Consider the following 17,850-nt stretch of genomic DNA (forward strand, 5'->3'; position numbering starts at 1 on the left):
GTTTCTGTTGATTTCGGTAATTTCGCGTGAGTGGGTGAGAAATTGAGTCTAAACCCTAAACAATGTACTGCAAGGGAGTACTTTATATTAGAGAGATCAATCTGTACAAATCCGTCCTAAACCAAGAAATGGCCGTTCCAGACTTGCTTCGGTCACAAAGTGAAGGAGAAGGGTTAGTTTTAGGGAGGGAAGCGAAGAAAGTGTTGAGACCAGAATAGTTGATTCTGGAAGAGTAGTTGTTTGACTTGTATCAGAAAGTGAAAGCTAACAGATGGGAAAGCTAGCAAGTGATTTCTGAGTGTTGTATGCTCCTGACCAAAACCTGTTCTTTGGTGGAAATAGGTAAGACCTATTTATACAAGTCCAAGTGAAACGTACTCTGGTCTCATAAGAAATAGAAACAGATGAGTAAATGGGAGGAGGTGGTAACCAGTAACGCCTGAAATTGATGTTCCATAATGAAGGAAATCGTTTCACCATTACTCCCTGTATTTACTAACCGCCTCTTTCTTATGACACTGTCTTGTAACGGGCGTAGTGTACGCCGCACGCTGTAAACCGCCAAACCAATACCCCAATGAGCATCCCCCAGTTTGTGACATGTGTTGATGTCTCGAGTGTTTTCGTGGAAAACGTGTAGCATGTTGCTGTTGTTTGGAAAGTTGAGCTTGGGAGACTTGCCGGCTCGGTGGTGACCCTCGACGGTCGAGATTTTGCATCTTGAGAGGAAGGGTAGCCGTTGATTATTGCAACCTTTCATTTGGTAGCCAGCGGCATGAAAGTATGGCCAGCGTGGCTTTGACATAGTTTAGGCGTGGCCAAGCTAGGATTTTGGCATAGTTTAGGCGCGGACAAAAGTAGGGCTTGGCGTTGGGACAAAGGTTGCCACGCGTTAGCTGGTGACCTTGGACGGCTAAGATATGTATCTCGGATGGAAGGATGGCTGTTGATTATTGCAAACCTTCGTTTTGGCAGCCAGCGGCACGAAGGAAAGGCTGGCATGGTTTTGGCACAACGGTGCGGCTGGCATGGTTGGCATGCCTTGGCGTTGAGATGTGGCTGGCACAGCATGCCATTGGCACATATAGCATGGTTGGCATGCCTTGACGCGGAGATGTTGCTGGCACGGCATGCCATTGGCACATGCAGCATGGTTGGCATGCCTTGGCGCGGATATGTGGATGGAATGGAATGCCATTGGCACATGCGTCATGGTTGGCATGCCTTGGCGTGGAAGGTTACACGGCATGCCATTGGCACATGTGGTGCGGCTGGCATGGTTGGTACGCCTTGGGTGGAGAACTTGGACGGCTGAGATCCGCATCTCAGATGGAAATGTGGCCGTTGATTGTTGCAACCCCTCGTTTGGCAGCCGGCGGCATGGTTTAGGACCGGCATGGCTTTGGCATAGTGTAGGCGCGACAAAAATTAGGGTTTGGTGCAAACCTTAATGTTTGGCCTTGGGCCGTAAGTTTCCATGTGTTTGGTGGCGAACTTGGACGGCTGAGATCTGCAACTCAGATGGAAGGGTGGTTGTTGATTATTGCAACCCTTCGTTTGGAAGCCAGCGGCATGGTTTAGAGCCGGCATGGCTTTGGCATAGTGGAGGCGCGACCAAAATTAAGGTTTGGTGTGAACCGTGATGTTTGGCCTTGGGCCGCAAGTTGCCATGCGTTTGGTGGCGAACTTGGACGGCTGAGATCTGCATCTCAGATGGAAGGGTGGTCGTTGATTGTTGCAACCCTTCGTTTTGCATCCGGCGGCATGGTTTAGGGCCGGCCTGGCTTTGGCATGGTGTAGGCGCGGCCAAAATTAGGGTTTGGTGCAAACCATGATGTTTGGCCTTGGGCCGCAAGTTGCCATGCGTTTGGTGGCGAACCTGGCGGCTGAGATCTGCATCTCAGATGGAAGGGTGGCCGTTGATTCTTGCAGCCCTTCGTTTGGCAGCCAGCGGCATGGTTTAGGGCCGGCATGGCTTTGGCATAGTGTAGGCGCGGCCAAAATTAGGGTTTGGTGCAAATCGTGATGTTTGGACTTGGAACGCAAGTTTCCATGCATTTGGTGGCAAACTTGGACGGGTGAGATCTGCATCTCAGATGGAAGGGCAGCCGTTGATTGTTGCAACCCTTCGTTTGGCAGCCATCGGCATGGTTTAGGGCCGACTTGGCTTTGGCATGGAGGCGTGGCTGGCATGGTTTTCCATTGGCATGACGGTGCGGCTGGCATGGTTGGCATGCCTTGGCGCGGAGACGTGGCTGGCATGGTTTGCTATTGGCACGGTGGTGCGGCTGGGATGGTTGTCATGCCTTGGCGCGGAGACGTGGATGGCATGGTTTTCCATTGGCACGGTGGTGCGGCTGGCATGGTTGGAATGCCTTGGCGTGGAGACGTGGCTGGCATGGTTTGCCATTGGAACGGTAGTGCGGCTGGCATACCTTGGCGCGAAGAGGTGGCTGGCATGGTTTTCCATTAGCACGGTGGTGCGGCTGGCATGGTTGGCATGCCTTGGCGCGGAGACGTGGCTGACATGGTTTGTTATTGGCACGGTGGTGCGGCTGGCATGGTTGACATGCCTTGGCGCGAATACGTGGCTAGCATGGTTTGTCATTGGCACGGTGGTGCGGCTGGCATGGTTGGCATGCCTTGGCGCGAAGACGTGGCTGGCATGGTTTTCCATTGGCACGGTGGTGCGGCTGGCATGGTTGGCATGCCTTGGCGCGGAGACTTGGCTGGCATGGTTTTCCATTGGCACGGTGTGAGAATTAGGGTTTGGTATATACGAAGATGATGTCGGTCAATACTAAGGGTTCTGCCGTGGAACATGACACATGTATATGAAAAAAGGTACCCTGATAATTCTTACGTAGGCATGTTGACTGATTCAATAAATGCGCTAATGGTCGTAGTGACGTCATGTCAGATGTATGGTTTTACGATTTTAGCCCTAAGCTAATAACCACCATCAACAACCATCTAATGAAGAGATTTGGAATGTTGTACGTAAAATGAATTCTCATGATTCTCCAGGACCAGACGGATATCCGGTAGTGTTTTATAAGAAATGTTGGTAAATCGTAGGTGAAGACACAATCAAATATATTCAACGGATTTTTACCACTGGAACCATCCCAAGTAAGTTGAATCACACTCACATTAGTCTTATTCCTAAAGTCAAAAATCCAATAACAACAGTGGATTTTGACCCATTTCCTTGTGCAATGTGTTGTATAAATTTGTAGCCAAAATTTTGGCAACAAGACTGAGTCCTTACTTGAGCTCATTCATATCATGGTCACAGAATGCGTTTGTTAAGAAAAGATAAATAACGGATAATGTAGTAATAGCTAAGGAGATATTCCATTCCATGAACAAATCTAAATCTAAACAAGGTTTTTTTGCTCTTAAGTTGGATATGTGTAAGGCTTATGACAGGGTATCTTGGTATTTTCTAAGCTTTATGTTGCATCAAATGGGAATTCATGATCATTCTCATACTTTAATTATGCACTGTGTGACTTCTTCAACTTCCTCTATTCTTTTAAATGGAGAACCTTATGGGAATTTTGCAAGTGGTAGGGGTTTACGTCAAGGATGCCATATGTCTCCTGCTTTGTTCATTATTTGTTCACAAGGTTTATCCATATTAATGGAAAAGTTTGAATCTACAAGTCTCTACAGTGGATATCAACTAAATGCTACTGCTCCAATTATCAGCCATTTAATGTTAGCCGACGATTTGTTCTTTTTTGGGAAAAATTCAGAGGAAAATGTGAATCAACTAAAATGTATTCTAAATACTTATTCTTCTTTCTCTGGACAAGTTATCAATTTCTTGAAGTCTTCTGTTCATTTTAACAGAGGTTGTATTTAGGGTTAAGGAAATGCAAAAAGATGAGAAATATTTAGGGTCATATCCTCTGAAATCAGATAGGAGTATTGAAACATTTGAGCCTTTGAACTCGAAGTTTGATTCAAAACTTGCAGGTTGGAGAGGTTTCTTCGTAAACCAAGTTGGTAGAACAGTATAATCAAAAAGTGTTCTTTCAACAATCCCAGTTTATTCAATGAGTACCTGTATTCTTCCAAAAGGTGTTACTACACAAATGTCTAAAACTCAAAGAGCTTTCTGGTGGGGGCATGAAGTTAATACAAGAAAACAATATTTCTTCAGATGGGAAAAGGCAATGAAAGCCAAGGAAGATGGTGGTTTGGGCATCAGAAACATGGAATTGGTTAATCTGTCTTTAGTTGTAAAATTGGTTTGGAGATTCTTAACAAATCATCATTCTTCATGGGTCAGATTGTTTCATGCAAAGTATCTGCACAATAATTCTTTTTGGGATTATGAATCAAAACCTAGCGATTCAAATACCTGGAAAGATATGATTACTGTCAGAGGAATACTGGTAAATAATTGTTATTGGTTTATTGGTTCCGGGAACAATATCAAAGTCTGGGATGATCCATGGATATTAAGTTTACCAGGCTTTAGACCAACTATGAATCAGAATTCTAATGCTCAGGTGACGTGGGTTTCAGATCTTTTAATTGATGGTCAAAAAACATGGAACATGGAATTATTGTTGGATCTTTTCCCGCAGGATCAGGCAGAAATTATTTCACAAATCTATATTCCACAAGATGAGGATATTCAGGATAAGTTGATTTGGCTTAAAACTCCTTCTGGGGAGTTTACTTCTAAGTCGTGTTACAAACTTCTTTCTGAAGATATTCCAACAAACTCGGTGCTAGCTAAATTTCCGTGGAAGCGTTTTTGGAAGAAGATAAAAGTTTTACCAAAAATTCAAAACTTTTTATGGAAAGTTTTACATGAAGGTATAGTTGTGTATGCTAATTTGAGCAAGTATAACCCTCAAATTCAGAACTTATGCCCCTTATGTAATTCAGCAGAAGAATCGGTTTTCCACCTCTTATTCGATTGCCAGTTTGCTTTGGAGGTCTTCCAGTCATGCCCTATTTTAATTGATTTACAGGGAGCTAATATAATGGAGAGAATCACACACTGGATAGCTTATCCTGGTCAAGGAATAATGCTAAATTTGGGTGCTTGTCTCTTGTGGAATATTTGGAAGGTTAGGAACCAAATGGTGTTCAACAGTAATCAAATTAATGTCAATTCATGCATCATCAATACCCTAGAAGACTTCAATACTTTTGATCTCCATCACGCTCTTAATTATTGCTTTGGAATTCATGTTTCTCAGAGTAATATTGCTTCTTGGGAGCTTCCTCCTCATTCTTTTGTGAAAGTAAACGTGGATGCAGCTTATAACAATGGCAAAGGAGCGACAACGGCAGTAGCAGTGGATGCTTTTGGCAATCATTTGGGAAGCGGCTCTATTTGTTTCAATACTTTTTCCTCAGCGGTGGCAGAGGCGAAAGCTTACGGTTTTGGAATTCAACTAGCAAAAAGACTTCAACTGTCACGTATCATTATGGAAGGTGATGCTTCTGAAATTCCAAAAGCAGTGACAGGTAAAACGAACGAGATTCCATGGAGTTTACGCTCAACGGCTCAATCCGTGATCGCATCAAGGAATTTAACGAAATCAGATTTATAGCTATTCCTAGGGATGCTAATTCTATTGCGCATGATTTAGTTCAATACGCAATTTCAAATTCTATAAACAGATGGTGGCATTTTAATGAACCACCAGATTGTATTATGCAACGTCTCACAATTTGTGAGGATTAATATAACTAAAAGTCTATTTTCTTCAAAAAAAAATAAAAAAAAATAAAAGGCTAAATGGAAAAAAACGTAAAATTGAATGTTAGAATAACAGTTATAACATACCTAGTAACAGTTATTATGGGTCTAAATAACGTTTTTTCTTACTTAACCATATTATTTTGATTCGAATATCGGTGACCCTCACGATTAGCTACAAGGAAGTGACTGTTTTGATGGCCGTTTTCTCGTTGATCAAACTTTTCCCATGGGAACATAAAACAGTACCATACACTACACGTACTTTGGAACCATTGGATATTCTTAATTAAGGATCGGGATATTATCTAATCATTCCAGCAACTAACCTATTTGTCCTTAATTAAACAGATGTAAACCGAATATGTTTGAAGAAAAGGATAAGGTGTCTGTATCATAATTAAAAATTCACTAAATATATATTTTTTAAATATAGCCTAATTCCAACTAGTGAAACTAGGGCTGCACATGGGTCGGGTTTGGCCTCACCCACCACCCAACCCACTGATGGTGGGTAGCAGAAGTTGTCACCCACAACCAACCCAACATAACAATGGGTCGGTTTTCACCCGACCCACATTACAATGGGTCGGGTCGGGTGGGTGGTGGGTTATCCACCATAAAATACACATTACAGTTACATTGCATCAAAAAAAAAAAGTTACAGACTTACCTAAGACTCTTACAGATGACAATTAAAGAACTGACCCCAAGTCAAGTGTAAACAAATGATAATTATAATCCAGAGAAGTAAAAAGTTGGTGCAAAGTTGCAAAGTGCATACAAATTACAAGAAATGAGTTCAATTGTTCGAAGCTCAAAAGATAAAATACTATTCAAGGAAGTGATTGAAGAAGTGAAGACCGAAGTGAAGTTAGCGATTTAGGTTTAGGCATTATATATCACTACTTCAACGGCTGTGATTCATCTAGGATAGGTAATCTAAGGGTTAATATTAACTAAGAAATATTTAGGTGGGTAGGTGGGTTGGGTCGGGTGAGGGAAGCTTTGACCCATAATCGACCCACAATACTATGGGTTTTGATATTGTGACACATAGTCGACCCGCTCCTAGGTGAGTTGGGTTGGGTGTGGGTAATTTCAGACGGGTGTGGGTTGGGTCGGTGGGTTGAGTCGGGTTTGTGCAGCCCTAAGTGAAACGGTGTCGCCACGTCACATAACCCAAGAAACAGAGAAAAAGAAAAAGGTCTTTCACCTCTCTCTTCGTCTCCCCTTTCTCTCCTAGGATCTTCAACATTTCAGGCACCGAGCCTATTGGATCACATTCAAAGAGATCGATCCATGAAGTTTGTTCGATTGCTTGAAATTTGATCATCTAGGGATTTCGATTTGCAAAAAATTGATCTGATAAAGAAATGGAAGAAATATATAAAGAATTGATGGATTTGAAACCAGTTGTGGTTGAAACATTAGTCGACATTATGCTATGCGCAGTACCAATATGGGTAGCAGTTATGATAGGATTGGTAATTGGTTGGTCATGGAGACCACGTTGGACTGGTTTATTGTTTTTAGGTTTAAGAAGTAAATTTCGTTTCATTTGGACTACTGTTCCTCCTGGTTTTGGTGCTCGTCGTCTTTGGTTTGCTTTTACTGCATTTTCTGCATTTTCTGTTGCTAGAAAGCTTTGGTCTAATTTTAAAGGGAAAGGAGAAAGAGGAGGAGATGAAAAATCGGTTGGTTCTGAATCCGGTGAATCTTTGACTTTGTCCGGGGATCCTAGTAAAAACAGCAATTTGAGGAGGTTAGTATTGATAATTGCTCCTTGTTTATGTTTGAATTTTAGATGTTGGGTGTAAATGTTTTTTGAATTGTTTGATGAATTTTGATTATGAGAAATTACATATAATCACTTTTATGTTTATGGAATGGATAGAAAACTTTAGAGTTTATAGTAAGACAGTCTCTTGGGCCCAAACTTGGGATGTTTTTGATCAACTATTGCTTTAGAAGACAACTTTTTAGAAATGTTGTAAGAGAAATGTAATCTGGATAAATTTCTGAAAGAGTGAAATGAACCAAATGTGAAAGATGTGAATCCGTTATCTGTCAATGTAGTTTAAGGGGGTTTGCAGATGGCAATTATATAAGCTCCCAGTATTCGTATGATGTAGAACCACGCAGACTCTTATCTAGTGTGTATCATTTTGTAAGAATTGAGATTGGTGTTGGGTATTGGATCTGCATATCTAGATGCAGATCAGCTTGTTAAACACAATATTTTAAACATAATTGGCATTTTACTATTTGCTGATATTCAGTTTATGCATACTATCACATGTGCTACAATCAGTTAAACAACAGGTGAATAGAGTAACAGGACGTATCCTTAGTTGTTATAGATGTAGAGAACAGATAAAACAAAAGATAGCTTGTTAACTAGGTTTTCAGCTGATTAAACCTTCAAATTCTGTTCCCCCATTATCTTTTTGATGGAAAAAACGGTTGTCATTAAATTCGGTTACGTGGGAGTTCTTGTCATACTTTTTCTTCTCATTATACTTCTGCTCGTCCATCATAAGTTGAAGTACAGAACCTTTATTTGATGTTACTTACTAAAAATGCCATCTTATTATGTACTTGAGATGCTTAAGTACAGCATATCATACACCTCGGAACAAGCCTTGATTAGGGTAGAACTGCTGCTGCCTTTATTACACTAAACATTGTTTCTTGCCATTTGCTAAACCATAAATAAGCTAACATACATGACTGTTATTGTCTTCTTTTGAGATATAGTATTTAACTTAGGTTTCATATAATATTGGAATAAATGGTTGTTGTGGACACTTAAACTATTATACTGCAGTGAATCGTTAGTGGAGGAGAATGATGTCGTCACAGAGAAGGATGTCGAGCACTTGCGACATCTTCTTGAAGGTAAACTTGGGGATGCAGCATGGCAGAGTTTGATGGAAAGCACCAATCCAAATATGGCTTACCAAGCATGGCGATACGAGCCAGAGGTAAATGCTGGTCGGTGTATGACTCATATTTTTTTTTTATATACTTTTATTGTTGAAGTGTAACTGCTCATGATTAGCTTTGCATCCATTGTTCACATTTATTCTACTCGCCGACTCATTAATAGCAGTTTAGTACCACTTCCAGTGTTGAACTGCTCCTGTTAATCTATCATTTGTCACTAGAGTAGTAATGGAGTACTCTCTTGAGCTTTCTGTTTCATGGTACACATTAAAACAGAAAACACAATTCGCTATACCTCACCACGTAGTGGTCTAGGTGGTGTGAATCTCTGGAAGCAACGTGGCTGTGGCGTGCTGTATTGTTGTGAGTCTTCGTTCCTGAAATTATTGGGTAAATGTTGAGCTTAGGCTGGTGAACAATAGAGAAGCTGTTCTGATAGGATTTCTTGGGGCCACATGCAATGGTGGAAGGGTATTGTAGGAGAGCAGGTCATTGGTTGTTTTTGCGAGGTATTTGATATTGAGGTGACGAGCGTCGGGGATTTTAAATTGTACAACCATTTAAAGGAAGGAGGAAAGACTATTAAAAATTTGGGGAGGAAACAGAATATGGTGCAACTTAAAAGACTGGCAGCTAGTGACTAGGATTGACGTTTGAGGGAGTAGATGAATGCAACGATTAATCTAGTCTTCTTGAGAGGATTGATAATGTTATTTGCAGGCCTTCTTCCTTTATACTGAGAATTTACTGAATGTATGGAACTCCTGAACAAATATTACTAGCAATAGGTGGATTTTAGTTTAAGATATACAAAATGGACGGGAAGAAATGATACTTGAAAAACTACTCATTTTTACTCATACGCAATGGGTAAGAACTTAATGGGCATTGACTTTTTATGTTTCGTTGAACTCGCTAAGCTGTACTTTTGCTGGTTATTGACAATGATGCATTTTGGTTGAATTTTGATTCATCATGAGAAAATAACTATAGACCCTCTCTCACTTCTGTACTTGACAATTCGATTTATGACATTAGTATCTGATATTCTTTTCCTGTTTATTAGGCAGGTCCCACAGTTTACCGTAGTAGAACTGTATACGAGGATGTGACTCCGGAACTGGTTAGAGATTTTTTCTGGGATGATGAATTCCGTCCCAAATGGGACCATATGCTATCTTATGTTGAGATATTAGAAGAGCGCCCCCTGACAGGAACAAGTATTGTACACTGGATTAAAAAGGTTTGTGGAAAGGATCGCTGTGATTTTTTATCAGAATGTTTCTTCTCTCTCACCTTTTGCCATGGTTTTGTTGGTTGAATAACTTGATTTGATAATCTTTCATTTGCAGTTCCCATTTTTCTGTAGTGATCGAGAGTATATTATTGGTCGACGAATATGGGAGTCCGGAAGGACATATTACTGTGTAACCAAGGTATGGACGATTTCGTTTAATAATAACTCATTGCTACTGTCTATGTTTACTGGTTCTTTTGTAACAACATCCCTTACTTAACATACTAACTTTGAATTGATAAAGAGAAAACATGGTAGCTTTGAATTTCTGTCTGAATAGCAGATGTCCTGGTCCAACCCATTTCTTGAACCTACCAATAGTATATACGGAAGTTCTGATATTCCCTGCCTTGAACATGGAAGCAAAGAGACATCGTATCAGTATGTTACTGCTGTTTCCTGATACAAAAACTATTCTCCCAATCAGAAATTGAATGTATAAAATTACTAGGAAACATTAAAGAATTTCCCACCCTCTCTTATTCTACGGTCCCACTCTTCTTTGCTTGTGATTACATGCTCCGTTGCTTTCAGGGTGTGCCATATCGATCTTTGCCTAAGCGTGACAAACCCAGGCGTGTAGATCTTTATTTCTCAAGCTGGATCATCAGGGCAGGTAAGTTTTTTCCCTTGCCTTAAAAAATCTTCCTCATTGTTTTCTTGACAACTAACTGCATCTTGGCCTATTTCATTTTTCTACAGTGGAATCCCGGAAAGGAGATGGGCAATTTACTGCTTGTGAAGTATCTCTAGTCCATTATGAAGACATGGGAATTCCAAAAGATGTTGCAAAGTTGGGAGTTCGTCATGGAATGTGGGGAACCGTCAAGAAAATACATTCTGGCATGAGAACATACCAGCTTGCGAGAAAGTCTGAGACAGCATTATCACGAAGTGCCTTGTTGGCGCGGATCACTACCAAGATCCCTAGTCATGGCAATCTGGAATCTTTGAACCAAGTTTCTGAAGATGGTGAGAATGATCAAACTGAAATGTCGCATACTAAAATGGATAATGGTCTGGATTGGAGATGGGTAGTTGTTGGTGGAACCGTGGCTCTGGTTTGTGGAATACAAACAGGTGTGATTGGAAAAGCTTTGTTATTCGGAGCTGCTCGCAGATTTGCGAGGAGGTAAGCTATCTTAAGCTATCTTCATTTGTAACTGGATGAAAAATATAAATGGTGTATTCTTCTAGCCTTCTTGTTGGGAACACACTCTGTTATTTGCGTAGGTAGTATATACACACACTATATGTGAAATATGTGTGTTTTGTTAAAAATAGTGAAACATAATTTGACCAATGAGGAACGAGTTTGACAGGGTTACAGTTGAAACACTTGAGAAACATATATATATATTTAGGGGAGGGATTGGCGTGTCGGTTACCATCAGAGTGCCATATTTACTAAGTAAGCTCCTCAAACGTCGTGAAGTGGAATAGTTTGGTAACAACTTGCTATAGCAACAAAAAGAAGAATAAGTCTATTCTTAAATTCATATATTTTTCTTATTATTATCTGTACTGGACCTACCGAAGTATCATTTGGGTACAAGAGTACTGGGAAAACTTTTGGTTGTGGTTAATCACATTAGACATCCAACGAAAATCAGTTTCCAGTTTCTTTCCGCCGACTGAAATCACAATTTGGTTTGGTCAATCAGTCGAACACATCTAATTCATCACTAACCCACAAGGGCAAAAGGTTACATTCCTGCGTCGAAATCAATATACCAAATCATCCACCGAGCTACTTAGCTTCTGATCCAATTAAAGTGAGTTGCATTTAGGGTCCCAAAATGAGCAGTTTAGTGTTTGGGTCATAGTCAAATGGTTGATCTTCTATTGACAGTTCTATTGTTTACTGCTAATTCGAACCAATGAACAGTGAGTGGTAATATAATCACAAAATTGGTTAAAAAGACAAAAATCAACAATTTCTGGGTGAAAAGGACAGTTAGATTTTGATTATGTTTAAATGGCCAAAAATGTAAAAATAGGCAGGATGTAACCAATTTCATGGTGCCTACTTTCAAATACTTTTTTTCTTATTTTTAATTTAAACATGATGTATCCAGTTTCATCTTACTATTTTTTAAATTTAAGCTAGGATGAAACCAGTTTTATTCTTACTATTTTTTTTTTGCCATTTTATCAAAACTATTTTTTACCCGTCTATTTGAACCGTGATTTAAAAATATTTGGACAAATGATCCATTTTCCGTAATATAATTGAATAGGTTGGAAAGGAAAATACTGAAGGCATCAATAGGATTCCACGATATCAAATGGTATTGCCGAATATTATAATTAAAGTAACTTTTAGGGCTGCTACCAAATTTAGAGGATTGTAGGGTGAAGGATTTATTAGCATTTGAGGGGTTGTTACTCATGTCTCCGTGAATTGGCAACATGAACGAAATAAATCTCCACCAATTTGTCAATTAGCTGTGGAGTTTTATATGGTGCATGTATCCCATTAAATTGAAGAGTCTGTAGTGAGATGTGGAAGGCATAGCTTTTAATGACTCCGTACCCATTGCCAAGCAAAGCCCAATTTTTGTAAACAGGCAAATGGTAGATTGCCATGTTGCATTCATCAGTTCTTCTTGGTTCTTCATGATGAGGTTCAGTCCTAGGCTGGACCAGAACTCTTTTAATTTAATACCTTATAAATTGAAAGAGATGGATCACATGCAAGTGTTCATAGTGGAGGGCCGGCCACTGAGCAACAAAGGTATGATCTAACTACGGTCAAATGCTTGGAATCAAAATTAGCAAATTGCACATAAGTTGTTTCGGTATCCGGACTTTATCAGTTGATTTGTATATACACTTCTTAAATAGTTTGGTTTAGATAACTCCCTTCCCCAAATGACGACTAATTCTGTTAGGAAATTTCATCTCCGAGTGTATTAAATTGTTTCAGTTCATCTCCGAGTGTATTAAATTGTTTCAGTTTTGTTCACCGAGTTACTGTGAAAGAATTATCCCAACAGTTACTTCACATGTGACCAAACTTGGGCCAAATGAATGGAATCAAACTTAGCAAATTGCCACTAATTCAGTTAGCAATTGTCATTTTCCAGGGTTGTCTATAGTTTCAACTTGGTTTAATTTCTATGCCCAGATTTATTTATTTTTCTAGTACTCCCTCGGTTCAAAAAGATAGGTGTTAGATGGTGGTTCTTCACTTAGCAAAAAAACTTTGAGCAACGTGTTAAAACCCAGTGAGTGCCTATGTCTTTCTTGTTAAAGTATACGACTATATTTATGAACTTCGTCCCGCTGAATTCAGAAAATATACGTATGCATGTACAAATTATATTTATTACTCAATATCTATGTGTATGAAAATTATCAGAATAATACTGGTGCATGTTGTAATATTTCCAGGTATTCTATAATTTTATTGTATTAAAACTCAAGCTCCTAGATGAATTTTGTTCTTGTGAACTGATCTAGATCTCCATGTGAACTTTCTTTTTGGTCGGCGGAGAACTTTCTTGCCCTTTTTTGGCCCGGTTCGATGGGCAAAGCAATTCTTTCTAATGTAGAGCATGATGAGTATCTATGCAATGCTATGTTCCCAGCTGAACTCTTAATACTTACATTAAATTCATGTTCATTCTCAGCTGAATAGTATGAATTTCCTGGAATGTCTGAATTAAGATATGCATAAAAGGCACCGCAAGTCGTGCCAAGGTGTGCCACAAGTAGGAGCAGCTAAAGAATTAATGATTTTGTTAAACGTGCAAAATCCATCTAATTTACTCAATTTTGTGCTAATACACAAAATTTAATTATTTGACTTAATTCTGCGTCAACTTGCAAAAAATGATTTTTGCCCCTAAAAATGGAGCATGTAGGATATCTTGATTCCTATTGGTCGAAAACCAAACCTAGGCAAGGTAGGAATTAGCCTATCACAGGGCCGGTAGGAGTAAAATCCTAATGGAAGTTGAAAAACCAAATTAAAACGAAATTGTGACTGAGTGCACGACCGGGCCACTTGGCCGGTCAATTTACTCACGTCTCCTTTGGCCGACTGGCCATGCTCCATGTCAGCTACCGCATGATCCTCTTCTTAACCGACCAATCAGATCGCTCATAGCCTACATGCTCTATCCTGAATCGTCAACCAAAGTAGGCTGGTCGAGTTGCTTAATTTTCTTAAGGATTAAATCTTGGCCGCCCAAGTTAGTCGCAAACTACTCACGACCACCCAACTTGGCTTCTTGATTTTTCTAACCTAAACCCCTACATGCTCCTCCCTAGCCAATTCGCGTTTCTTATAGCCTACATGCTTCCCTCCCGACCAATCACATCTCTTTAATTTGGTCGAAAAATATATCCAAAAGGTCACCCAAGATTGTTCGAACATCTGGGAGCAATTCGTAAAGAATTTGAGTATGAGTTATATGCCAAAAGTTTCGTATGGATGTCTAGTATAACATACTAAAAAATCACATCAATCGGATTAACGAGTTAAAAGATACAACTTAAAGAGCGAGCTAGGTCATGGCTGAAAAATGACAGAATTCCTCCTGAATTTTTTCTGAGGTTTATTGTCACGCTATTTACACCTCCTAAACCAGCTCAAAACCTAATTATTCTCACGTAAGAAAGTAGGATGGAGGGGTCAACCATCAAAATATGTGTTTGTATGAAGATTCTACGACAGTTTTAGTGAAGGGTCTCACATCTGAATTTTCTGACTACGAAATTTCACGAATTTCTTCATGTATTAACATAAACCCCATTCTGTCTTTCATTCAAGAGGTGGGTTAATGTGATTATGAGACCATATGTCATGCTACATATGCGTGACTACTTCCAAACTCAGATATATTTTTCTCCACTCTTTTATAACCACCCGTCACCTCTCGTTGATATCATGAAAAACAGTGCTTGACTTTCCACTCATGATCCGTATTTAGTATAACTCACACATGATTGGTCCATGCATTACATGCATTATCAACATTACATGTTTAATTGGTTAACAATCACGTCTTCTTATCCACCTCTCACAACTACTCTTCGGTCAAGAAGAGGTCTTAGGATAACCATGTTCTATACAACACAACTTGTTGACCTAGTCATACAGGTCAGTTTAGTCGTGCATGACAATCGATTCATGTAAGATGACTTCTTTCATATTTTACTCGGGACATCAATAATGTCACAAATGGGGTATGTTCATCAGGGTATTGGTCTGGCGGCCTACAACGTGCGGTGTGCAATACACCCATTATGAGAAAGTGACAGGAAGATGGGGCAGTTAATGAGTAAAGGAGAAGTGGGTACACAACCGTTCAATACTACATTCACAATAGGGGCACGGTTTTTACCAAGCCTTCACACGATCTCCACTACATCACTACTCCACAACTCCCACTTCCTATGAGATCTGGGTGTTCGACTATGACTTGATATAAATAGATTTTTAATTCATTTTTTTGCAACAACTAAGACAAGTATCCAGTGAATACGGAGAGCTTACAGTTTACCATCTTTTGCAAGCAGTTCCATTTTTCTGAGATAAGTCATAAGCAACCACACCTTATTGAGTCTATCACTTTAATCTCAACACCTTCTCTGCTTTATCCTCCATAATATCAACCCTTCTCCTTAATTTTGTGACCGAAGAAAGATTGGAATGACCATTTCTTGGTTTAGTCCAGAATTGTACAGATTGATCTCTCGAATCTAAAGTACTCATGTGCAGTACATTTGTTTAAGGTCTAGACTTGTTTCTCATCAACCTACCCACTTTTACTCTTTTCTCCAGAATCAATTTTTACCCTACTACAATAGGCTTATTTGGTTCATCCATTTTTCATGTTTTTTCCTAATTCGCCATTTGGTCATTCTCTATTTTAAAGTAAAGGAGAAAAAAAACGAGAGACGCGGTGTTCTCTATGTACTAAGGCCAATCACTATGGTAGCATGTTTCGCTTGGATATAACTTAAGTATAACGATATCCAATTATTATGGGGCATCGCTTGGCTTTAATGTGGCGACTTAGCTTGGATTCACTAAAGACATGAACAAATATGTTCCTCTTTTAAGCTAAGTGATGCCTCATGGAAACTCAGTTTTCATGTAAATCATTAATTTACGGAAACTCAGTTTTCGTACGGTTTTGGACGGAAAATTTGGTTTTCTTATCCAAATTTTTTATTTAAAACACCTAAATTTTAGGGATTTGCTTGATTTACCTATATATCCGAAATATCGAATATAAAACACAGTACATGGAGACTCAGTTTCCGTATTGCACCGTGTTAGAGCGTGGATCGGTTGAACCCACCAAGCGTTGGTATGTCAAGTTTCGTTGTCATATTTTAGTGAATCAAAACTCATTTAAATAGTCGCATGATTATATACTAGAGTCAACTTCGTATAGGTTAGCTTGAAAGTGTTAGGATATGAGACTTACAAATATTACATGAAGACTTGAAGAATGTGAAGAAGTATGGAGCTACAATGAAAACATCATCCTTCCTCTTGAGGTTAGTAATATTTGACTTGAACTGTTTCATTCCCTAACGTATATTTCAAGTCGTGTACATTGAAAACATAACTGCGAAGCTGTGTATAAAACTCTAGTTAGACATAGTATTAAGGATGTTTATGGGTGAAAATTGTTTCTGCTGGTTTTGGTAAATTTGGGTGTGTGTGGATGAGAAACGAATCTAAACCCTCAACAAATGCACTGCAAGGGAGTACTTTTATATTCGAGAGATCAATATGTAAGACTCTGGCATAAACCAAGAAATGGTCGTTCCATATTCAATTCGGTCGCAAAGTGAAGGAAATGGGGTTGATCTTAGGGAGGGAAGCGAAGAAGGTGTTGAGATTATGAAGGTGTTGGTTGTTTATGACTTGTACCAGAATGTCGATCTGGCTTGCATAATGTAAGCTATCAGTTATGGGTGATTTCTGGATACTGTGTTAACAACAACTTGGTTCTCCGTATTCGTTGTTTGAAATAGGTCGAAAAACCTATTTATACAAGTCATTTGAGCGCAAATCCTTATCTCTTAGGAAGTGTAGAAGGTTGAGTAGTGGAGTAGTGGGGTTGTGTAAGAGGTGGTGATTGTCACACACGCCTTGACCCACTACTCTCACCGCTGTTAACCGTTCGTCTTTCCTGACACGTTCTCGTAATGGGCGCGTTGCATACCGCACGCTGTGAACCGCCAGACCAATACCCAGTAAGTATCCCCCAGTTTGCGACATGTTTGATGTCTTGAGTAAGTGGGTCAAGTCGTTGGACTTGCCGCACTGAATATCATATGGTGCTATTGGGTGAAACAACTAAGTTGTTTGTGATGCCGACATAAAATATCGTAGGTGTTCGATGCATGTAAATCATCGCTTTTAAACAAGCAGCTCGAGAAAATCGACGTGCATGAAGCATCGTCGTCTTAGAGCTTATTAAATAAGTCGCGGATTAAGCGTCTTAAAATGGCACCATGCCAGACCACTTTTGGGTGATCGTTTGAAGGCCGCCAGGATGAGCCACCACTTGCTCGATTGCTCCCTATGACAGAGTGGCGGCCTGTGATCATCGAGGTACTTCGCTGATCGCCTAATATTTAATCCAAGCTGTTCGACCAAGCTGGCGAAGTTTGGCGGACGAGATGGTTTGCGACACATGTTTGCCGTTGTTGATAAAATTTAGGGTTTAGGGTCGTATGAACATCCCTACTTTGGCCGATCGAATCCAAGAACTGAGTGCTAGTTCAATCAGACCGATTGGTCATGTGTGGATTCGAGCCGCCGGTGTACATGACTACACCTCTTGGTCCATCGAAAATCGGATCTGGGCCACTCGATTCGGCCGACGAAGATGAGTGGCCA

General features: G+C 39.9%; 1 protein-coding gene across 1 annotated transcript; it reads left to right on the top strand.

Annotated features, from left to right (window-relative positions):
- Nucleotides 1-6,910: 6,910 nt before the first annotated feature.
- Nucleotides 6,911-11,363, top strand: LOC113318487. The gene is made up of 6 exons (XM_026566651.1): nt 6,911-7,496; nt 8,562-8,718; nt 9,747-9,923; nt 10,033-10,116; nt 10,512-10,593; nt 10,680-11,363. The coding sequence occupies exons 1-6, from the start codon at nt 7,108-7,110 to the stop codon at nt 11,111-11,113; spliced, it is 1,323 nt and encodes a 440-aa protein (XP_026422436.1). The 5' UTR covers nt 6,911-7,107; the 3' UTR covers nt 11,114-11,363.
- Nucleotides 11,364-17,850: the final 6,487 nt, after the last annotated feature.

This window comes from Papaver somniferum, chromosome 10, assembly GCF_003573695.1.
Source record: "Papaver somniferum cultivar HN1 chromosome 10, ASM357369v1, whole genome shotgun sequence".
NCBI lineage: Eukaryota > Viridiplantae > Streptophyta > Magnoliopsida > Ranunculales > Papaveraceae > Papaver > Papaver somniferum.

Bases quoted from the DNA above. Each gene is read 5' to 3' on its own strand.
- LOC113318487 (XM_026566651.1), top strand. From the start codon at position 7,108: ATGGAAGAAATATATAAAGAATTGATGGATTTGAAACCAGTTGTGGTT. The intron at 9,924-10,032 runs GTTTGTGGAAAG...TTTCATTTGCAG, and splicing joins TTGTACACTGGATTAAAAAG to TTCCCATTTTTCTGTAGTGA. The intron at 10,594-10,679 runs GTAAGTTTTTTC...ATTTTTCTACAG, and splicing joins AAGCTGGATCATCAGGGCAG to TGGAATCCCGGAAAGGAGAT.